The following is a 24,590-nucleotide window of genomic DNA, read 5'->3' as shown; positions in this document are numbered from 1 at the left end:
CCTGGACCACACTTCCCAGAATGCACAGTCTCATTTGAGCCTCCCATCGGTGGGTGTGTTGCATATAAAATGGAGAAGTGGGTCGGTGGTTGCGCACACCGCTTCCGTTAAAGCCCCTGAAGAGAAGCATATGGAGCTTCGAAACGCGTCGGGCAGATCCCGTACGGAGCGGCGTCTACGAGTGGATCCCCGTCCTCACCTATACATAAACCAAGCTGCTGTTTGCGTGCTACTCAAAGTTGGACACCTTCGAGCTTTGATTTATACGCGGCCGTCCAGCCGCGGAGTATGCACCACCCCGGTACCCTGGGGGTCACGAAAGTGAAGCAGCAGTCGTACTTGGAATCGAGTACGGGCCCACTTGTGGAGTCCATACAGGACTTGATTGTGTGCTTCCTGGACCACACTTCCCAGAATGCACAGTCTCATTTGAGCCTCCCATCGGTGGGTGTGTTGCATATAAAATGGAGAAGTGGGTCGGTGGTTGCGCACACCGCTTCCGTTAAAGCCCCTGAAGAGAAGCATATGGAGCTTCGAAACGCGTCGGGCAGATCCCGTACGGAGCGGCGTCTACGAGTGGATCCCCGTCCTCACCTATACATAAACCAAGCTGCTGTTTGCGTGCTACTCAAAGTTGGACACCTTCGAGCTTTGATTTATACGCGGCCGTCCAGCCGCGGAGTATGCACCACCCCGGTACCCTGGGGGTCACGAAAGTGAAGCAGCAGTCGTACTTGGAATCGAGTACGGGCCCACTTGTGGAGTCCATACAGGACTTGATTGTGTGCTTCCTGGACCACACTTCCCAGAATGCACAGTCTCATTTGAGCCTCCCATCGGTGGGTGTGTTGCATATAAAATGGAGAAGTGGGTCGGTGGTTGCGCACACCGCTTCCGTTAAAGCCCCTGAAGAGAAGCATATGGAGCTTCGAAACGCGTCGGGCAGATCCCGTACGGAGCGGCGTCTACGAGTGGATCCCCGTCCTCACCTATACATAAACCAAGCTGCTGTTTGCGTGCTACTCAAAGTTGGACACCTTCGAGCTTTGATTTATACGCGGCCGTCCAGCCGCGGAGTATGCACCACCCCGGTACCCTGGGGGTCACGAAAGTGAAGCAGCAGTCGTACTTGGAATCGAGTACGGGCCCACTTGTGGAGTCCATACAGGACTTGATTGTGTGCTTCCTGGACCACACTTCCCAGAATGCACAGTCTCATTTGAGCCTCCCATCGGTGGGTGTGTTGCATATAAAATGGAGAAGTGGGTCGGTGGTTGCGCACACCGCTTCCGTTAAAGCCCCTGAAGAGAAGCATATGGAGCTTCGAAACGTGTCGGGCAGATCCCGTACGGAGCGGCGTCTACGAGTGGATCCCCGTCCTCACCTATACATAAACCAAGCTGCTGTTTGCGTGCTACTCAAAGTTGGACACCTTCGAGCTTTGATTTATACGCGGCCGTCCAGCCGCGGAGTATGCACCACCCCGGTACCCTGGGGGTCACGAAAGTGAAGCAGCAGTCGTACTTGGAATCGAGTACGGGCCCACTTGTGGAGTCCATACAGGACTTGATTGTGTGCTTCCTGGACCACACTTCCCAGAATGCACAGTCTCATTTGAGCCTCCCATCGTGGGTGTGTTGCATATAAAATGGAGAAGTGGGTCGGTGGTTGCGCACACCGCTTCCGTTAAAGCCCCTGAAGAGAAGCATATGGAGCTTCGAAACGCGTCGGGCAGATCCCGTACGGAGCGGCGTCTACGAGTGGATCCCCGTCCTCACCTATACATAAACCAAGCTGCTGTTTGCGTGCTACTCAAAGTTGGACACCTTCGAGCTTTGATTTATACGCGGCCGTCCAGCCGCGGAGTATGCACCACCCCGGTACCCTGGGGGTCACGAAAGTGAAGCAGCAGTCGTACTTGGAATCGAGTACGGGCCCACTTGTGGAGTCCATACAGGACTTGATTGTGTGCTTCCTGGACCACACTTCCCAGAATGCACAGTCTCATTTGAGCCTCCCATCGGTGGGTGTGTTGCATATAAAATGGAGAAGTGGGTCGGTGGTTGCGCACACCGCTTCCGTTAAAGCCCCTGAAGAGAAGCATATGGAGCTTCGAAACGCGTCGGGCAGATCCCGTACGGAGCGGCGTCTACGAGTGGATCCCCGTCCTCACCTATACATAAACCAAGCTGCTGTTTGCGTGCTACTCAAAGTTGGACACCTTCGAGCTTTGATATATATATATATATATATATATATATATATATATATATATATGATTACATTTAGGTATCAATAATGGTGAGATCTCAGCTGCCTTTAAGCTGTGCAAGATGTCATGCTGGTACCAGGGGCGAGGCGTTGCCAAGCTTGGTATCAGTGTTGAGTGAGATCTCGGGTAGGTGTCTTTAGCGAGAAGATCTCAGACTGGTATAGGTGGGATGAGATCTTAGCTTGTTCCAAGTGTTAAGAGTTGTTATCTTGACATCATTAGTGATGTCTCAGCTTGATATTGGTTGAGTGGCGTAAAATTTCAGCTGGTATCAGGGGTGGGTTGCTAGGTGGCATAAGTAGTCATCTCTTAGCTTGTTGTCTGTGGTAGTGAGATGTCAGCTCATTCTTTGTGGTAATAAGATTTTAAGGTGTTGTTTGTGGTATGGATTGTGATAGTGACAGCGTAGCTTGTTGTCTGTGATATATATTTATTTATTTATTTATTTATTTCAAAGGTTTTATATAGCGCTGCTGGACCCGAGAGTATCAGAGCGCTTTACAAGGAAGGTAAAAACAAACATTGAACAGTGAGATCAAACAAGTCAAGTGCGTCAGAGGAGTATGGACAAATAAATTGAAAAGTATACAAATAAAGAAGGGAGGAGAGAGATGGAAGTGAAGCGAGGGAGAGATAGAGAGGGCAGGGGTATAGTGGAGGAGGGAGGGGAGAGCATAGTATGAGAGAGAGGAGTTATCAGGGATGGTGTCATACTACAAGTATTATGATACATGGGGCATGCAAAGTGTCCGTGACATTAGATACCCCAGTATTTGTTGAGAAGCAGTATTTTAAGTTCTTTTTTGAAGAGATGGTAGGAAGGGTTGCATCGGATATCTTTTGGGAGGGAGTTCCAGATTGTGGGAGCGTTACCAGAGAACGCACAGGATTGGGTCTTATGATGTTTAAGTCTGGGTGGGATCAGGATAAGTGAGTTAGTGCTTCTCAGGGATCTGGAACAACCTGCTTTCTGAAGTTTAGTTGCAAGGTAGGAAGGGGAGTTTTGGTGAAGAGCTTTGTGAGTGAAGCAGGCAATTTTGTATGTGGATCTTCCTTCTATTGGAAGCCACTTGAGATTTTTGAGGATGGGGGAGATGTGATCAAATTTTCTGCAGTCGGAGATGAGTCTAGCTGCAAGGTGGAGGACAGATTTAATTGGGGGCAAGATGGATTTTAGGAGTGCCAGCCAAAGTGGCGTTGCCATAGTCGATCCTGGAGAGGACCAGTGACTGGACAACAAGTTTGAAATCTTCTGCTGGAATGAAAGGTTTGAGTTTTTTGAGGTGGAGAAGGGTTAGAAGAGCGCTTTTGGAGGCATTTTTGATGTGGGGGATGAGTTTGAGATTTTGGTCAATACTGATGCCAAGGGACTTAACAGTATTAGAGGTGGAGAGAGTGCAGTTTAGTGCATTGATGTCCTTTACCCAGAGTTGGATGGGAAGAGGATTGTTTTTGGGGGAGAAGATAATGATTTCAGTTTTTTTGGGGTTTAGTTTGAGATGGTTCAGATGGAGCCAGGTTTGAATTTTAGTCAGTGTCTCATTTAGGTGAAGGATGTCTTTGTGAGATTTGATCTTGTAGTATAGTTGCGTGTCATCAGCATAGAGATGGTAACTGATATTAACGTGTTTGAGGATGAGGGTGAGTGGTTCCATGAACAGATTGAATAGGGTAGGGGAGAGGATGGAACCTTGAGGTACTCCAAGTGAAACAGGTTGAGGTTTGGGGAGGAAATGGCTAAGTTTGATTTGTTGGGATCTGTTTTGGAGGAATGAGGAGAACCATTTGAGTACCGTGCCTTCAAAGCCGAATCGATCTTTGAGGGTGTTGAGAAGGGTAGGGTGGTGAACGGTATCAAATGCAGCTGAGAGGTCAAGAAGGATAAGTATAGAGGATTCACCTTTGTCAAGGGAACGGTGAATATCATCCATGACATTTAGCATAGCAGTTTCAGTGCTGCAACCCTTTCTGAAGCCGGACTGGAAGACATCAAGGAGGTTGAATGAGATAATGTGTTTCTCTAGTTGCATTAAGACACATTTTTCGAGGGCTTTGGAGAGGAAAGGAAGGTTAGAGATGGGACGAAGGTTGTTTGGAACATTGGGGTCCGCAGTGGATTTTTGGGAATGGGCGTAATTTGGCCAAGTTGGAGGGATGCAGGGACACAGCCTGTGGAGAGAGAGGAGTTGATAATTTTAGACCAAATAGGGGCAATGGTGGATTTGAATTCTTGGGCTAATGTGGCGGGGAGAGGATCTTTGGAGTGGGCAGAAGGTTTAAGTTTGACAATGATATTAGTGATCAAAGATTCAGATACTGGGCTAAAATCATTCCAGGAGGCGTTGTTTTTAGCGGGAGAGTTTGTTGTATGAAGGGTATTATGCAGGAGTAGATCAGGTAGGGAATCAGAGGTATCAGGCGAAGTGAAAGATGAGATCGACGTCGACTTATGAGTGTATGGAAGAGTGTGTAGGGTAGTAGTAGGTTGGGGTGCGAGAAGGGGGGAAGAGAAGGATAGTTCAATCATGTTGATTTTGTTCGTGAAGAAGCTAGCTATTTCTTCGCATTTGTCTTTAGAGGCTAAAATTTTAGGAGGGCCAGTGGATGTTTGTTTTTTTACAATATTGAAAAGTTCTCTAGGGCGGTTTCTGGCTCGATCAAGCTGAGATCGTAGAAAGGAGGCTTTATCTTTAAATATGTGTTTTTTGTATTGGGCACGAGCAGTCCTAAGAATAGACAGATTCTCCACTGTAGGGTGAGATCTCCAGACCCGTTCACAATGTCTAAGTGACCGCCTTTCATTATTAAGTTCAGAATTGAACCAGGTCTTAGGGGGTATATTCTTTTGTTGTTTGAGTTTGATAGGAGCAATTTTGTCTAAGGCTTCAAGAATAGAGTTGTTATAATGGTTGGTTAGGTCATTTGTGCTGTCAGAGAGAGGTGGTAAATCTAAGTGAGCCTTAATTGTTATTTCGAGTTCACCGGGAGGAATACGGTGAAGGTTGCGTGAGGATTTTTTGGATAGTATGTTGGTGGGTGCTGGTCGAGAGGTATTTTTGATCAAGGTGAAAAGGATGAGGTAGTGGTCAGACCAGTCAACCGGAAAAATATTTGTGAGGGAGGCTAGATCATTGGTCGTTATAATGGCATCAAGGGTGGCACCTATGTTATGAGTGGGAGAGAGGCAGAGTTGGGACATATTGGTGATGTCCATTGTATTATTAAGTTGGATGACAGCAGGATCAGCATTGTTGTTCCAATGGATGTTATAGTCACCAAGGAAGAGGTTATTAGAATGGGAGAGTGACGATTGAATGATAAGATCAGTCAATTCTTCCGTAAAGGGAATGCTGTTACCTGGGGGGTGGTAGATGACGTGTAACCGGGTAGTGGGGGAGTCAGGTATGATGAGATCGGCGCAGAGGTATTCAAAGGATGAGGGGTCTTGAGGATTGCCTAGTGAGATGTTAAGATCGGCTTTGAAAATTAAGGCGAGTCCACCGCGTGTTTGTTCGATTCGGTCTTTTCTGATGATATCATAGCCACGGGGGATAAGCAAGTCAAGGATGGCGTTGGAGTGGGTGTGAGCCATGTTTCAGTTAGGATAGCAATGTCAATGTCTTCACTGAGAATAGTTTCAGCAATCTCCGTGGCGTGACAGGAGGCAGATCTACAATTTATCAACATGCAGCAAAGGGGGGTGGTGATTGGTGGAGGAGAGGGGGGTCAGGTGGGGATCTGTATAAGTAGTTGGGGAGGTCTGGGGGAGGAAGGAGGAGGGGGGATTGCTTGTTCCTAAAAGAATCGGAATAGATATATGTGTCGGGTAGGATGTGGATCGGCAATTCCTCATCAAGCAACATTGGGTAGTGGGCTCAGGTGATTGGGAGGGGGGCAAGGGGGGATAGCTTTAAGTTGTTGAGGAGGTCTGGGTGAGGATGGAGGAAGGGGGAGACTTCTGTTTCCTATGAGAACCGGGATAGAGGATTTATGACTGAGGGGTAAAAAGTACGACGGTGGTAGTGGGGAGATAGGTAAAATCGAGGGAGTGTGAGCATTAGTGGATGGGGGTGGAGAAATAGTCAGAGTAGAGGAAGTTTTAGCTTCTAAGTTATTAGGTAGAGTACTAGGTTGTGGATGAGAGGATTTGAGTGGAGACACGATTTGAGAGGGTTGAGAGGGTAGTGTGTAGGTTAAATGGTTGTAGGAGTGAGGGGTGTTATTGCCGATGATAGAGTTAGGCCGGCATTGTGTAGGTGTGTTGAGGAGGATATTATAGAGTGAGGAGATAGTTTTTGAGAGGAGTGTGATGTCGTTTCTAAGGGAGGAGAGTTCTACGATGAGGGACCCAAGGGCAGGTTCAATGTACGGGGAGGCTAGAGTGTGAGTTGATGAGTGCGGGGGGACCGTGTTTGGGGGGGAGATGTGGGGGTAGGTGACAAGGGGGATGTGGGGTAGGGGGGTTGAGTTGTTTGGATGTAAGAAGTGTTAAGAGGAGGGGAGATGTTGGTGGGGAGGTTGAAGGAAGAGGTGTGTGTAGCGGAGCAGGGTGACAGAGGAAAAGGTGATGGGGAGAGGTGAGGGTAGAGGATGGGTGTGATGTGGGGAGTACTGTTGTTTGGATGTCAGAGATGTTGTAGGGAGGGGGGATGATAGTGGGGAGGTTGGAAGGAGATGATTGTGTAACAGAGCATACCGAAGTGGGAAGATGAGATGAGAAGAGGGGAGCAGTGGGGGTAGATAGGGGTGGAAGGAGTTGAGGAGTGTCGAGGAGAAGAGGGAAGAGGGGCGTGGTTGGTAACGTGGGTGATGAATCACGCGGTAGAAGGTGTGCGGAGACCGTGTTCAGGGATAGTGATATGGTTTGGGATGGAGTGCTAATAGGAGGTGTCGAAACAGTAGGGAGCGAAGGAGAGGAGAGAGAAATTAAGGGGGATGTGGGCACTGTGGGTTGGGTAGGGTCAGATAGGAGAGGTGAAGGTGAAGAGGTTTGGATGGGGGGTAATGGCTCTAGGGTGAGATGAGGTGAGAGCGCAGGGTCAGGGGATAGTGTGGTGGTTGGGGATACAGTGCTAATAAGTAGAACATTAGAAGTTGAGGAGGATGGGGGGAATCCAGAGGAGGTGATATTGGGTAAGGCGCAATGGGGGCGGATGTAGAAACTAAAAGGTGAGGTTTTTCGGAGAGACAAGATATTAGTGGTATGGGAGGAAGGGGGGGCGGTGAGTCTAGGGGAGGGGGGTACTGGTGGTCAAGATTCGAGTAATTTAAGAGGGGCTGTGGTAAGGCGTTGAAGTGTTGTTCAAAGATGTCAAGGTGTTTTTCAGAAGCTTGGATGAGTATGGTTCCCGATTTGAAGATGGATATGTCTATTTCCCCGGGAAAGGAAGAAGATGGTTTGGTGGAGAGTTTAAAACCGTAGGGGATGTTGCGTGATTTGGAGATTAGGAAGTGACCTAGGAATATGCTTTTCCATTTAGACGGGCGTTTGGTGAAGAAGATGAGATTGGTGACAAGAGAGGAGTTAAGACTGTTATGGTGGTCAGCGAATAAGGTTTCAGGGTGGAGGCAGATAAGTTTGTGTTTAAGTTTTTTTTTACCATGTTTAGAGAGATGGGGTGGGTAGATGATGGACCAAGAGTTTGGGCCAAATTTGGAGATGAGGAGGGATGGGGATGGAGGTGGAAGAGTGAGTGGGGGCATGGTTGAAAGAGAGGAAAAAAGTGGGGGGGTGAAACACACTGGAATGAAATTTCTTTAGTAGGCTTTTCACAAAGGAAAACCATAAAAGGAACATTTAAAAATACAATTTGAATATTTACACAGAAATACAAATTACAAAAGTGAGTTCCAAAGAAATTCATACATAGACAATTTTGTAGATTTTAAAAAAGAATATCAAATCATTTCAGTTAATTGAACTAAAACTAAGTCCAAGGTACTTTTTACAGGTTTTTCCTGTGCTTCGTAATGCATTTCAAAAAGTTAAGAACAATATAACAAACAAATTCAGATTCCAACATTTGGAGACGAAGCATTGCGGGACGACATTGTCTAAGTCCCCAATGCCTCAGTAATGGTAGTAGCCAAGTTTTCCTATGGGGATGATGGAATTTACAAAACATAATAACATGTATGTTGGACTGGTTAGATTCCCCATCACAGGGACATAAGGGGAGGATTGGGTCCCAGCTGTTACTCGCAGGGAATGCTACCAGTCTAAAAAAAATATCCAATCTGAATCTTGTCATTAACATTCTCTCATATGTAGTGATCTGCAGTGTTAGGTATGGCTGGATACAATGTGTTGTCTGAACCAGGTTCGCATGGAGAACCGAAGGTTTTAACGACTCAGAAGTCAATCTCAGTGTCTCTAAATGACTGAGAGCTAGTTGCTTTAGGGCTCTCTTAGGAAGGTCAACAATGGTCTCAGGATGGAAATAATATTTCTCAAGACCGAGGTCTTTCAGGAAATTTCTAATGTAGCAAAGCCACTTTACTTTTGAGGATTGATCACGAGCCATCGTATCAGCTACGATCGACTGTGTCAGCGCGTTTTTGACCGAGGTCCAAACGCTCAGCCACAGCATCAATGGTTGGATCTTGAGCAAATCCTCTAGGTAGGGAATTCTTAGTTCCAAATGAGAAGCGTAAATTGAGGTGCCTCTCGGGGTGGCTAAAAGAAATCTTAGGAAAGTGTTTTCTGCTACCTGGAGGGCACCAGTATCTGTGTGTCCCCAGACGCTCCATACAAGGCAATAGCCTGGCACTTGGCACTGTAGATTTTCAGTAACTCAGCTGGTGCCCTCCTCCCCAGTCTCTGAGAAAAGCTCATCAGAGCCGCTATAGATCTTCTGAACATATGGCATCTTGCCTCTACTGCTGGCCTCCATGACAGTCTTTCGTCTATCATGATTCCAAGGTATGGGTACTGGGCAGTTACCTCGAGTTTTTGGTTATCGAGATAGATGTCTTTTACTAGTTTTTTCTTAGCGCCTATTATCATGACGAACGTTTTTTTGACGTTCCCTTGTAAGTCCAGACCGCCCATAAAAGCTGTGTATCTATTCAGAGAATTCTGTAGTTCTCGCAGAGTGCGCGCGAGAATGACGGCATCGTCTGCGTAGAGCAGGGCGGGAATCAGGCGCTGTTTTACTCGTGGGAGGTCCTGGGCCCCCCTCAACATCTCCGGCTCCAAACCGTTGGTGTACAATGAGAAGAGAAAGGGGGCCAGGATGCACTCCTGCCTGACTCCACGCTCTACTCCAAAAGATGCCGTCAACTCTCCATTCAGGCCAAAGCGCACTCTTGCCGAAGGTCTAGAGTAAAGTTCCCTCAAAATATCTAAAAGGGGGGAATCCACTCCCATTTGCCTTAAGACCGTCCATAGCTTTGCGTGCGAGACGCAATCAAAAGCTGCGGACAGGTCTACGTAGACCATATAAACCATGTCCTTCTTTGCCTGTGTATATTTACCCAAAATCAGACTGAGATTGAGGGCCTGCTCTACCGTTCCGAGCCCCTCTCGAAAACCGAACTGGAGATCCGAAATAATGCCTCCCTCCTCTGCCCATTGCTGAAGTCGCTCAAGTATTACTCTCCCGACAACCTTGCCCAGAGAGTCCAGCAATGAGATGGGGCGGTAGCATTTCACATCCTGGCGGTCCCCTTTTTTAAAAATGGGGACCATGATGGACTTAGTCCAGGAATTTAGCAGTCCCACATTTACAACTGCTGTACACACTCTAGTAAGAATAGGGGCCCAGAGATCCAAGTTGTGTTTAAAGAGGTCCACTGGGACCCCATCTGGGCCTGGAGCTTTCCCATTCTTACTTGTTTCTAGAGCCACTAGTAAGTCGGGAATGTCAAAATGCAACGGGATTGGATATTCAACTGTTGGAAGTATGTTAACTGGCCCGACTACAGTTGAATTGTTTTTAAAGATGTTGGTGAAGTGGGCCACCCATGTTTCTTCGTCTATAGCCACTTCAATCTTAGGGCTATTATTATCAGTGAGATAGGGAGATCTAACAATTCGCCAAAAGGCCTCACTGTTTTTAGAGACAGCGCTCATATGCAGGTCTTCCCAGAGTTTCTGTTTCAGTTCTTGAATTCTTAATTTACGTTCCCTTCCATATTGACACCTAAGGAGTTGGATCTGCCCCGCGTCTCTGGGTTTATTATGTAGAGCTAGTTTTAGTTTGGTAAGGGCTACGGTGCAACTATGGTTGAACCATCCTTTTTTGGTTGGGTTCTTGAGCGTCGGTTTTGCGGTGAGAAGTCCCTTAATTTTCTCTAATATTTATCTGAAGTTGTTTAGGACTTCTTCGTGATTTACCGATAGATCCAGACATTTAATTATATTGGGATATGCCACGTCAACCAGTTTTTTTGTGATTTCGTTTGGATTAATTTTTTCCCATTTTAATGTATAGCCATTGTGTTTGCCTAGGTCTAGTTTGTTCTGGGCAAGTGTTTTTGCTATAACTGTATTTTGGGGCTTGTAATCAGTTAAATGGAGGTCCATCCTCAGAGCGAAATGGTCACTAAGTGAGTTGGGGATGACCTGAAAGGCTCTAGCTATATGTTGCAATCCAGGTGACAGGAAGATGTAATCTACTGTCGTTTGGTGTCCCCTGCCCACATAAGTCGATTGGAGGGAATTTTGATCTGAGCTTGGACTGTTGGCTATTACAAGATCCAAGTCAGAGAGCAAGTTGTTCATAGCATTCCCCACCTTCGTGTGAGCAAAATGCACTAATGGAGCATCAAATTCATCCACTATCCCACAGCAGTTTATTTTAGCCTGAGGGCATGGATGAAGGTTAAAATCCCCTACCCATACAAGATGAATTGCCCCTTGTCCATCTCTCAACCGATAGAGTTGAATTAATCTCTCCTGAACATTACGTAAAAGAATCAGAAATTGATCATCCTCTAGGTTATTGTAAAAGTTAACCAAGAGGATAGACTCCTTATTCGTGAAGGAGAGAGAGAGAATTTGGAAATTTGGGTCGGAGTGGACATTGGACACTTTTAGGTGATTCATGGTGTTTGCAATGTACGTTATTAGTCCTCCTTTAGGTCTACCTATTGAGCTACGAACAGCTGGGATAAAATATGTTTTATAGCCCAAGAGATGAAGCTCTGTTGTGGACCATGTCTCTTGAAGGCAAATTATTTTGCATGGCTCCAAAAAAAGCAAAGCAGTCCCGTCCTCTATCTTTGGACTTAAACCCGCCACGTTCCAAAAGAGGATAGGTATAGGCAGTGTGTCAGCTTTTATTACTGCAGCTTCATTAGTTACCGGAGGTGTTCTTATTTTAGAAGTGGACTGGGGTATATTAGAGATTATAGATTCAGTTTCCGTTGATGGTCAGTCGACCATTTCAAGGCCGCTAAATCTATTTCTCAACGGGATGCTATACCAAGGGTCCCAGCGGGGCGGTTCTCTATGAGTCGTCCTCTGCATGTGTGAACCCCATTCTTCCCACCCTCCTCCCTGATAATGCGAACCCACTGAATGCCAGGAATTGTCATAGTCACGATAACGAGGACCCCCAAAATGTCTTGTGTTGGAGAGTTCAAACTGACGAGGGGGTGGTGCAACCCAAGGAGGATCATAGTTATAAAAGAGACCATTGGGTTGTCTTGAGGGGTAGCAAAAAGAGAGTGGTTTAATACCTATACCTCCATTTGCACTCGTATGGTCCCAAGCGCAGATGTAGTCTACTACTCGGGGGTCTTCGAAAGTTATCACGATGCAATCTCCTGGGATAGTTTTTCTACCTTTTCCCACCCATGGAGTCCTGCGTACTGTCAGAATCCTTCCATGCCAAGTTGGAGGAATGGGGCGATTAGAATTTAGCCAGTGTTGAGCCTTGTTTTTCAAGGACCACATAGGTTCAGCATTGTGGTCCACTAGCTCAGGCACACCAGTCATTACCACTACATAAGGTGATGCGTCCGGTGGCAAATCAGCTGGAAATCTAGCCTCGGCGGGTCCTCTAGGGGCATCTCTGTTAAAAACTGGGACCGGGGAATTAGAGGCTCGAGTTTGAGTCACCGGGGTTTTAGATGTCGCTTTATTTGATGCCACTGTCTTTGGTACAGGTGTTGTTGTTGACAAGGCGTTTCCCTGTGACAAAGTCGTGGCTACGTTGGTAGATGGGATCACTATGCTCTTGCTGTTCGTTGATATAGATGTTACAGCTAAAGGTACGTTCTTTTGGATGATTGCAGGTTTCGAGAGGGTATTTACAGGCGTAAGGGAGGGTTGTTTGTTGTGATTATTCCCCCCTGTTTTTTGGGCCCCTCGCGATTGATTGTACTGTGGCAGATTAACAAGCTTGGATAGCTGAGTCTCCAGCTGCGCTAACTTTGATTCTACTGGTTGGAGAAAAAGTTTAAGAAGCTCGGCGATCTTATTTAGCAGCTGGGAATTATTGCTATCTATTACTTTCTTACTGCAGGATAGAAGAATAGGCGATTCCAAGTTAATAGGGGTAGGAATGTCATGATCGGGATGATGGACCATCGCAGGAACTACTAGCTGTTCTGCTCTAGGGGGCGGATTCTGTGGAATACTAGGGGTATTATCGGTCTCATTAGGGATGGGGTTTTTCGGGTCGTTCTTTCTTTTCCTTATTGCGCCCTCCCTCCTCCCCCTTGCTTGCATTCTTTCGTCTGATGTCATTTGTGTAAGAGTTTGAGGTAATAGCTCAGGTGTTCTTTCTAGATCTGAGCTTATATGTAGGTCAGAAAGCTGGGAGGCCGACAAGTCCACGTTGTTAGGCAGACTGCGCCTACCCTCCCAAAGAACCCTCTGCCCTACATTATTACCAGGGACGGGGGTTCTAGCATCTGCCAAATTGCCCATGGAAGATCTTTTGGCAAACGCCAAGTCTAGGGAGACCCTTTCCTCCATCAAAGAGATACTTTGGTCGATGAATGTGTTAGCCTTGGTGATAAAATCATCCATGGAACCTAGCAGTTTACCCACGCTACCAGGGGCCTTTGTTTCATTACCTCTAGTTAGCACCATGTTTCCTAATAGAAAGAAAAAGAGAGGGGAAAAGGTTCTAGTCTATATATGAAAAAAATAAATTTAAAAAGGGAAAGGCAGCTAACGGAATGCCACAGGGATAGCTAGAGCAATATCAATCAAGATACAGAACGTACGTTTTGTAAGAAGTGGCAAAAGATGAGGGTTGGGGGGTAGCCCAGTCCAGTCTCTCAGGTCCTCGAACGGCCTCAAACGGCCCGCCCTTTGCCCGGGCTTAGTCCCGCGGGCGTCCCGCAAACGCGGAAAGGGCGGGATTAATATAGTAGGGAGGGGGAGGAGGAGGAGGAGTCCGGGAAGAGGCAACAGGTGCGCGTGGTGTAGTGAGCGCTAAGACCTGTGGGCCTCGCAGTCCCGGACTCGGGAATCCAACGGCGGTAGTCTCAACACCCCAAGAGTCACAGGCACACACAAGGTGACCGCAGCAGGGGCACTTCCTCACGGGTCACAGAGCGGCTGAAAATGCAGAGTCAAGGTTGCGACTGCGAGCGGCACCCGCGGAGCGGGGGCCGCGAGTCGTTGTTGTAGGCGCCCAGATCAGCTGGGAGGAGTCCGGGAAGAGGCAACAGGTGCGCGTGGTGTAGTGAGCGCTAAGACCTGTGGGCCTCGCAGTCCCGGACTCGGGAATCCAACGGCGGTAGTCTCAACACCCCAAGAGTCACAGGCACACACAAGGTGACCGCAGCAGGGGCACTTCCTCACGGGTCACAGAGCGGCTGAAAATGCAGAGTCAAGGTTGCGACTGCGAGCGCAACCTTGCTCCAAGTGTTAAGAGTTGTTATCTTGACATCATTAGTGATGTCTCAGCTTGATATTGGTTGAGTGGCGTAAAATTTCAGCTGGTATCAGGGGTGGGTTGCTAGGTGGCATAAGTAGTCAGCTCTTAGCTTGTTGTCTGTGGTAGTGAGATGTCAGCTCATTCTTTGTGGTAATAAGATTTTAAGGTGTTGTTTGTGGTATGGATTGTGATAGTGACAGCTTAGCTTGTTGTCTGTGATAATGAGAGCTCAGCTTGAGGTCTGTGGTAGTGAGATATCCGCCTTTTCTCTCTGGAAGTGTGAGCTTAGCTTGTGTCTGTAGTAATGAGACCTTAGCTTGTTATATGTGGTGGTAAGAGCTTACCGTCTTAAAACTAGCTGTTCTCACTGTGGGTTAGACAGAGGCAATTGAGAGGAAACCTTGTGGATATAAAATGATGCAGAAACATCACAACATCAGAAAATCAAGTATAAACAACAGACAATTCACGGCCCTCTATTCATCCCATGAGGTTGTTAGCCTTTCCAATGACAGGGAACGTTGTTAGCTCAGGAATCTGACGTTATGCACCACAGAGAACTGCTGTAATCTGTTACTAACTCTTCCTTCGTCCCTAACTGCAAACCCTGCAACTTCTATGCATCCTTGTTGCACAGGAGAAGCTGGAAAAGGAGAGAAATGTCCAGCAGTTAAGAGTGGAGCTTAAAAGGAAGATGTTAGCAGGGGGGTGAAAAGCTGCAGCTACCATCGAGCCTCCTCATTAGCTTTGACTAAATCACTCATCTGCCGAGGTGGTATCAGTTACCTGCTTTGGTACAGAAAACAATGGTTCACTGTGGATGTATTTTGGAAAAACAGTAGTAAACATGATGGCTTCCTGATTCGTCGATAAATGTCACACATAGAAACAAACATGGCAAACAGTGGCGCAATCAATACATTCACTATAATACCTTTGTTTAAGACATTTATTCATTAATTGACAACAATAATAGTGTGCAGGAATCACACGGTGCACCAAACATGATACAGTGAAATGCATGTATGCAAAAAATACAAAAGACTATACTCAAGAAAATTCATGGGCAGATATGGTCATTTGAGTATAACTGTATTTAGGCTGACGGCGTTTCAACCTCTATACCAATTCAGAGGTCATCATCAGGACAGTTATCTGCAATCAGAGCCTTTCTCAGAACTCAGGTTGATTGCCAGTGGTTGAATCAGCATAAGGCCTACATGTCAATGTTGTAGGCAGCTGTTAGTGGTAAGGCAAGGACTGTGAAAGGGTGCATATTGGTGATGGCCATCGCAAGAGCACTGGTGGTTGGCAGTGTCAAAATTGTCGGAGTTCTGATGATGGTTAATAGTGGTTGGTAAAGCTTTGATTAGTGGTAAAAGTAAGTTTATGGAAAAGACTACGGTTGATGGCTAATGTTTTTTACAGCTCTTGTTGGTGGCAGCAGTGGTATCTATGTAGCATTTTGGTTGGTTGATACCAGTAGAGTGCTGCCTGGTGAAAAACATAGCAAAACAGGGATAACTCAGGTTGATTATTAATGGCCAGTGTTGCACGAGTCAGCAGAAATGATCACATTGTCAAGTCGCGTTAGCTGGTATATAGCACTCTGGTACCATTGGTGATAGTTGAGTTATGCGAAGAACTTACATGCTCTATAGTGCTCTTTGGTATACGGTTGGTATAAGTGTGATTAAAGAGTAGTATTCACGGTAATTGGCAGTGGCCTACAGAGGTCTTATTAGTGACATCAGGGAAATGTGGTGGGTCCAAATTGTTTTACATTGGTTAGTAGAAATCTTAGTGGCAACAGTAGGATAGATTCCAGGACTCTGGCTGATGCTAATTTATACATCACTGGTCATTTGTAGCAGTAGTGTCTCAGGGAGATGTTAGGTTTGCTGCTAAGTGTTTGTAAAGTGGGGGCAAAAGGAGAACAATTATCGGTTTGGGAAATCCTGAATGGGAGACCTCTGGATGGCGGCAGGGACTGCAGGGAAAACTACAATGGGTTTACCATTTTTTCCACTGTTCTGGTTGGTGGGGGTAGTGTGGTCTAAGGGAGGGCTGATCATGGTTGATATAGGCCTGTAGAGTTCTGTCTGGTCGCAGACTCACTTTGTTGACATTTGTCGCTAGGTCTCTGTTTGATGGCTAAACATTGGCTGAGGTTAGCTGTTTGTAGCTAGTAGACCTGTAGTTGATGCCAATAACTAGACTGTGGGCAGAACTCTGGCAAGCTGAGGCTACTTTGCATGCTTCTGGTTGATGGATACAGTAACTTTATAGGGAGGGCTCAGAGTACCAGATATAAATGAAGTGAAGCTCTGGTGGGATAGTAGTGATAGGAGTGTAATGATGGAATCCTTGGTTGATTCTGATTGTGCTGGAATGTGATAGTAAGTTGCACCGCTTATAAACCCTCATACTCTCTACATACCAGGGCGAGTCCATAGGTTCTCTCCATCTCGTCGTAGAGGCGCTGGCAGCGGTGGAGAGAGGTCCTCACAGTGCCTTTTGTCACATGCAGCAGCCCCTGACAATCATAAACATGAACCATTAACAGCAGGTGGCGGAGGGAGCAGTGGATTGTGGGTTAACAGAGTGGTCAATGATTGGGTAACGAAGGGGCAAAAAGTAGTCAGGAAGAGCTGATGATGTGCTACCAGCGGACAGTGAGGACTGGAACAGATAGAGAGAGATAGAGGGCGAATGAAAGGGAAAAAGAGGAGAGATCAATGGCGGGATGATAGACAGAAAGGGGAAGAAATATATAGAAAGATTCAGCTACAGTGTGAGAAACGAGAAGAAGCAGGAATATATATATATATTATTTTTTTTTTCAAATGGCTTCTCCACTCCTTTGTAATATGACGGCACCCCTTGTGAGTTAAAATATTTTTCTATTCACTAGAAATGCTGCCAACGCGTTTTGATTGCACCTGGCAATCTTGATCACGAATATATATATATATATATATATATATATATATATATATATATATATATATATATATATATATATATATATGTGTGTGTGTGTGTGTGTGTGTGTGTGTATGTGTGCGTGTGTATATATATATATATACACACACACACATATATATATTTCTCTGTCTGTTTATTACTATGTTCCGCTCTATTTTTCTCTTATCTCCCTCTCCATCTGATCCTCTCTCTTTTCTATCTCAGGCTGTCTGTCTATTACTCCCCTAACCCTGGCGGTCACCAGTAGGTAGTTATAGTTAGGATTGATTTCCATAGGAAATCCGCAACATTCTATTGGGAATAACTTTGGCGCCGGTAGACGAATCTTCGCAAATTTCTCAAAAAAGATGGCCCGCTGCGCTCTACTCCTTCCCTGAAAGTTTGGGGAGGATTCGTCAAGCGGGGGCCGAGATAAAAGGGGGGTCCCAAAACGTGTTTTCCCCATGTTAATTTCCATAGGGCGGTTGGACTCACTTTTAGCCCGAACAGCTGAATGGATTTCCACAAAACTTGGCAAAATTGTAGGGACTGGTAGCCCGATGAGCCTTTGCTATGTCTCAAGATATGTGCTCCAGTGGATTTTGAGTAATTTAGGTTAAAAAAAATATATATATCTGGGCGGAGCCTAACCACACATCTGATCTGATTGGCTGTCAGCACTTCATCCAAGAAGTGTTGGCAGCCATCTTGGGACCAATATACATGATAGCACCTCATTTAAAAGCATTGTAGTTAATAGAGGGTTTTAGGACTTTAGTTACATTATAAATCATTTGTTGATGGTACCATACTCATTTTAGGAATTGTGGTGTGTTCTAAGATGATTTTACTATGTGAAAAAGCCTTCTGCTGTGATATCATGAATCATGTTTGAAAGAAAACTAATATCTCATGATTTTCCCACAGTGGTTTGGAAGGGGATCTATAAGCTAAACTGAAAGCATATTTTCTGTAAATTTACATTATCTTTCTCAGTCATGTGAGAATGAAGTCTGACATTCTCAGTAAAACATGTACATCCAACAAGGACAGATACTGTCAGATGATTCCTTTTTGTTCTACTGCAGCCTCCTAGAGTGTTCTAAAGAACAACTAGAGCGCTAACAGTCCTACTTATTACAAAGGTATAGCACACCTGAAGCCATGGTGATGGGAATAAAGTGGTAACTCTTAAAACTTTTAATTTAAAAAGGAACAAAATGAGGGGGTATTTTATGCCATAGAAAGTATTATTAGTGCTGCAAAAAGAAAAATTAGGGCACATTTTGAGTGACTTCTCAAATCTTCTTATATTTCATTAAAAAATTCTGACATGCAGTCTCCCAAGATGGCCACCAGAGACAAAAGAGCCCAAATGTAGCCCAAATATCACCCAGATGTAGCCCAAGTATAGCCCAATGACAGAATGTCCCAGAGTGTTCTAAAGAACAACTAGAGCGCTAACAGTCCTACTTATTACAAAGGTATGGCATACCTGAAGCCATCTTGATTGGAATAAAGTGGTAACTCTTAAAACATTTGATTTAAAAAGGAACAAAATGAGGGGGTATATTTTGCCATAGAAAGTATGATTAGTGCTGCAGAAAGAAAAATTAGGGCACATTTTGAGTGACTTCTCAAATCCTCTTCAATTTCATTAAAGAAATTCTGACATGCAGACTGAAACATGCACTTTGAATACCAGCAGCAGACTTCCCTGGTGAGCAGTAGCTTTACTACAGTGATCTAATGAGCAACTAGAGTGCTAACATTCAGAATTTATGGCAAATGTGTGACACATCTGAATGCCTTCTTGATGGAACCAAAATAAACAAGCATTGAAAATGCAATAGATCTCGCCCTCGTTTAAGTTAAAGCCATTCTGTTTGTAATGAGGTGGCTTTTTAGCTTTGCTTTTATTAGTGTTTTGTAAACTTTCATGTAAATAACATGCATCTGTATGCATATATGTATATGTATGCATGCATTTATATTTGTATTTACATAGATATACAGATTATATATGTTTGTATATGTATGTATATACATACACATACATATATATAAATGCATATGCATATATATGCATATATATATGTGTATATGTGTGCGTGTAGAGAGAGGTAGAGGTAGAGAGGTAGAGGTAGAGAGGTAGCGTTAGAGAGGTAGAGACTAGTAGAGAGAGAAGTAGAGAGAGGTAGAGAGGTAGAGAGTTGAGAGTGAGTAATAGAGAGTAGAGAGTGAGTAGTAGAGAGTAGTAGAGAGCAGTAGAGTGAATAATAGAGTGAGTAGTAGAGAGTAGTAGATAGTGAGTAGTAGAGAGCAGTAGAGCGTGAGTAGTAGAGAGTAGTAAAGAGTGAGTAGTAGAGAGTAGTAGAGAGTGAGTAGTAGAGAGTGAGAGAGAGAATAGTAGAGAGTAGAAGAGAGTGAGTAGTAGAGAGTGAGTAGTAGAGTGAGTAGTAGAGACTAGTAGAGAGAGAGTAGTAGAGAGTGAGTAGTAGAGAGTAGTAGAGAGTGAGTAGTAGAGTGAGTAGTAGAGAGTGAATAGTAGAGAGTGAGTAGTAGAGAGTGAGAAGTAGAGAGTGAGAAGTAGAGAGTGAGTAGTAGAGAGTAGTAGAGAGTGAGTAGTAAAGAGTGAGTAGTAGAGAGAGAGGAGTAGAGAGTGAGTAGTAGAGAGTAGTAGATAGTGAGTAGTAGGGAGAGAGGAGTAGAGAGAGAGTAGTAGAGAGTAGTAGAGTAGTAGAGAATGAGTAGTAGAGAGTGAGTATTTGAGAGTAGTGGAGTAGGAGAGAGTAAGTAGTAGAGAGTAGTGGAGAATATTCCAAAGTTTGGCACAGCACCACTTGCACAATAAGTACAATCAAATCATATCACTTAGAGTCATTATTGAAGCGCTGAATTTTGGTGTATATTCAAATGCTTTTATTTTGCTTAAGTTTATGTACCACAGCCAGCCGAAACGTTTCGTTCTGTACAACAGAACTTCTTCAGGGCGTTCTTATTTCATTCAAGTTATGTCGGTATCCTTTTGTCATATAACTAGATATTTCTTCCAAATGTTAGACGAGACGTAAGTACATTCTTATTCAAAGTGACTAGGTATCAATTTTACCCACACAATTCGGGCAGACTTGAGTAATTTATAGCATCCTCAAAGTCAGTCTTTCAAAAATTCCAAAGTATAGGACATGATAATCCAAATCCAAATGTTTCTCAAGAAAAGTCATTTTCAATCGTTCGGAATATCGGTGTTTGGGCAGAACGCGGCAAACGCGGCAGGGGACTGCGTTGCAGAGAGGTGTAACAAGGGGCATAGCCTCATTACACCTCTGCAATGCAGCCCCCTGGCGCATACTGGAGGTTCCAGGTGGGCTAGTTGGCCCCCAGGGGCCCCCAGTATGCAAGGGGAATTAGTTCCCCCTCTTCAAACATGCACGGGGGCTGCGTTGCAGAGAGGTGTAAAAAGGGGCGTGGCTTCATTACACCTCTCTGCAATGCAGTCCCCTGGCGCATACTGGAGATTCCTGGTGGGCTTTCAGGTCTTATATAGTTAGGAATTAGCATTTAAAAAACCTATGAAGTTCACTGAAAAAACCATAGGTTTCACACCAGTTATAGTTAGGAATTAGCATTTAAAAAACCTATTAAATTCACTGGAAAAACCATAGGTTTGACACCAGTTATAGTTAGCTGGAAATTTTACTGACATAAAACCATTGAAAATCCCACGTTATAGTTAGTTGGACTCACTATAACTTGCGCGCCTGCAATGCACTGCTGATGACGTCACATATTACATCACTCATGACATGGTCAGTGACATCACTCATGACATCACTGATGACACCATCCTTGTGACAGAGTGACAGACCTCCTTTCAGTGTAATGTAACCCTTGAAACACATATTCAAAAATAGAAACAAACATTTTCAAAAAAATAGAGATACCCATACCAGTTACAACAACCAATTCAGTAATACCACCATCTATATACACATCCACTCATTCACCAACAGTTCTATATAGTCACTCATACATATATTCACTCATCATATGTAGTGAAACACCTATACATCCTGTTACACACCGACAGTCATCCAAAAGTTACTCACACACATAATCACACATGCAAATAAACTATTGAACATCCATTTATTTGCATATACAGCTATACACACACTACCACCTTACTTCTAAGGAAACTTACACATACTAGTAGTGTGGCTCACTGGTTAGAGGTGGCAGGCTTGAGAGCAGAAGTCAGCCTGGGACCAGGGTTCAATTCCCGATGCGGCACGGTCGTGGACCTTGGTCAGCGGACTCGATAATTCTCGCTTCGGTGCTTACTCTAATCAGGGGTTCCACTCGGCAACTCTGGGCATTAGCTTGCCTAATCTCCACAACGGCCCCACCAATTCCGGGGATGCCTGGCTCCACCTTGGGGACTCCCAGCAAGGGACCATCCCACAGGGAAAGCCAGGACGGGTTCCCCAGAGTTATACAGCGCCGGGACGCCCCGTTGCTGGGGCAGCTGTGCGCTTTACAAGTATACTACATTTACATACTTACTCTCTTAAACAATCACTTATAGAAACACATACATATTTAAACAAGAACTCTTTCAATCTCTCACTCTCACATATACTCACTTATATACATCAATACTCACATATACTAGATTAAAACATATGTAGTTACTGATAAAGACACTAGTGAGACAGTCATTCACTCACTAACACACACATATACACACTCATCCACCCATACAGTCCTGCACATATGCTGTCTTCAAAACACATACAAACAGTGAGTCAGTCATTGATGCATCTATGTGCTAAGTAATACCCCCACCAAACCATACAGACACTCATACTGATACTAAAAAAAATCTAATAACCCATATACACACACATGTAGCTACTCACCAACCCATGCAGCCACTTATACACAAAGTGAAACACTGATACAAACATTTAAATATTTAAACAATACTCGCTAATATATGTATTCACTAAGATACACTTAATAAGCCAGTTAACCAATCAAATTTTTTTTTAAACACATCCATTAAGACACTTATTTAAACATTTATTCTTCCATCGACCTTTACATATACATATATAAAACATATTTATTTTTCAGAAAGACACACATTCACTGGATGGTGTCATCAGTGATGTCATGAGTGATGTCACTGACCATGTCATGAGTGATGTAATATGTGACGTCATCAGCAGTGCATTGCAGGCGCGCAAGTTATAGTGAGTCCAACTAACTATAACGTGGGAATTTCAATGGTTTTATGTCAGTAAAATTTCCAGCTAACTATAACTGGTGTCAAACCTATGGTTTTTTCAGTGAATATATATATGTATATACTATTATACTATTGTTTAAATTTACCTACTTAAATGTGCTGATTTGTCCTCTGCATCCCGCCCTGTTCCATCGCGGCTGGTGCCGTTTGCGTGGAGGGTGAGGCGAGCCGCCATCTTGGGTGGGGCTGGACCGGATTTAGCGGTCTAGTCCTCCCGGAAGTCAGGCTACAAAACATTCCCTGGCACAGAGCTTGTCGAGAACGCTAGGTTGGTGGCAGCTACCTGGCTCTCTTGGAACCCTGTGAAATACTTACTAACGCACAGTTAAGGGCAGAAATTGTTGTTGCTCTGGCGCGAGTAAAGCGCCAGCGCTTGGGAAATATTTTATGCTGATTTTAAAATAGCGAATACTATTGTTTAAATTTACCTACTTAAATGTGCTGATTTGTCCTCTGCATCCCGCCCTGTTCCATCGCGGCTGGTGCCGATTGCGTGGAGGGTGAGGCGAGCCGCCATCTTGGGTGGGGCTGGACCGGATTTAGCGGTCTAGTCCTCCCGGAAGGCAGGCTATAAAACCAATTTGTATACCGGAGCGCAGCGGACGAGCGCAGCGGGCGCGACGAATGCGCGCCGAAGTCGCGCATAAGTCAAGCCCGTCTGCACCCGTCAGCGGCAGACCGGGGCCTGGGGCCAGAATCCCTGGTCAAACTTACACATACTCCTCCCCTGACTTGCTACAACTGAGACCCTCAGACAACGCGGGGCCCGCCTTACCCGCATATGTCCTAAAGCGTGTTGCCACTTATGGCATCATGAACCCTGAGTTCTTGGCTGATAAACCCACGTGCCCACACTCTTCTACTGTCCCTTTACCCTTGCCTGATTATGAGACGACTTTAAAATGCTATTACTTAAACACCAGGTCCATGGTTAAACACCATATGGACATATTTCTCTTGCTTCAGGCCGAGCAACCCGATCTTTTACTCCTCACAGAGACCTGACTTAATGCAGACTCCTTGCCCGATATTTTAGCTGCGGTTCCCTCTAGTTACTATATCCTGCATGTAAATAGGCCCGCTGATAAAAGGGGTGGGGGAGTTGCTGCGATCATTCACAACACTCATACATTTTTTCTTCTACCATCTTTCGATCTCACAGGATCTGATAGTATGATCTTTAAAATGGACACTAACAGTGGATCTCTACTTATGGTCCTCATCTACCGCCCCCCTCAAAGCATGCCCACATTTGCGGCATCTTTAGCAGTACATCTTGCACCTTTAATAATTAACCACGACAAAATCGTGTTGTTGGGCGATTTTAACCTTTGGCTGAACTCCAGCGAGCTGGATGCTCAGGCAGCTGTACTGAAGGAGACTCTTTTAGACATGAATCTCATCCAACAGATACATCTCCCCACCCATAAAAAAGGGCATAGCCTCGATCAAATTTGGTCACAGAACATCCCATTGGCTATTAATTCCATCACTCCCTGCATTTGGTCGGACCATTTTTTGATTCATTTTACTATCACCATCACTAAGAGTAGAAAGCAACTGTTTCAGAAAGGGGGGAAAGTCAGAATGTGGAAGAACGTTGACACCTCTGTATTTCTTGATACCTTAACTTCATCCCTCCCCTTATTAGATCAGGATATTGAAGGGATTGAAGGAGCCTTTTCCAGCTGGCTACTTCAGGCAGCCGACGCACATGCCCCTTGTTCCAACTTTCCCCACTCCCGCACCAAAGACGCTCACAGGTGGTTTACACCTCATCTGAAAGCCTTCAAGCTTGAAGTCCGTCAAAAGGAGCGGAAGTGGCGAACAGCGTACTCAGAATTGGATAAAGCCAATTATTGCAGGGCCCGTAAGGAATATCAGAAACTCATCCAGAAACATAAAACTGACTATTTTTCGGAAAAAATTCTCCATTCACACAACAAATCAAGAGAATTGTTTAACATCGTGGAAAGTCTAAGCGGCAGTAACAGAACCTCTCCATCTGTGGCCCCCACCCAGGATCTTTGCAACTCATTGAACACTTTTTTCTTTAATAAAATCTGCACCATAAAACAAAGTATCCTCACCACTCTGTCCCCTTCCCCTCTGGCTGATACTTATTGCAACCCTTCAACTTTGGAATTTTTCCCCCTCATTGATGACGTCAGCTTATCTAAGCTGCTCGTCAAGG

General features: G+C 44.9%; 1 protein-coding gene across 1 annotated transcript in view; it reads right to left on the bottom strand.

Moving 5' to 3' along the window:
• Positions 1–24,590, bottom strand: part of TEKTL1 (tektin like 1) — a 248,290-nt gene that overhangs the window by 75,007 nt on the left and 148,693 nt on the right. The window contains exon 6 of the mRNA XM_078641461.1: positions 16,553–16,648. Coding sequence (XP_078497587.1) covers positions 16,553–16,648 — 96 coding nt within the window. The remainder of the gene's footprint in view (positions 1–16,552; positions 16,649–24,590) is intronic.

This window comes from Lissotriton helveticus, chromosome 5_1 (assembly GCF_964261635.1).
Source record: "Lissotriton helveticus chromosome 5_1, aLisHel1.1, whole genome shotgun sequence".
In the NCBI taxonomy this organism is placed as follows: domain Eukaryota; kingdom Metazoa; phylum Chordata; class Amphibia; order Caudata; family Salamandridae; genus Lissotriton; species Lissotriton helveticus.
This window is presented reverse-complemented; position numbering and strand designations above follow the sequence as displayed.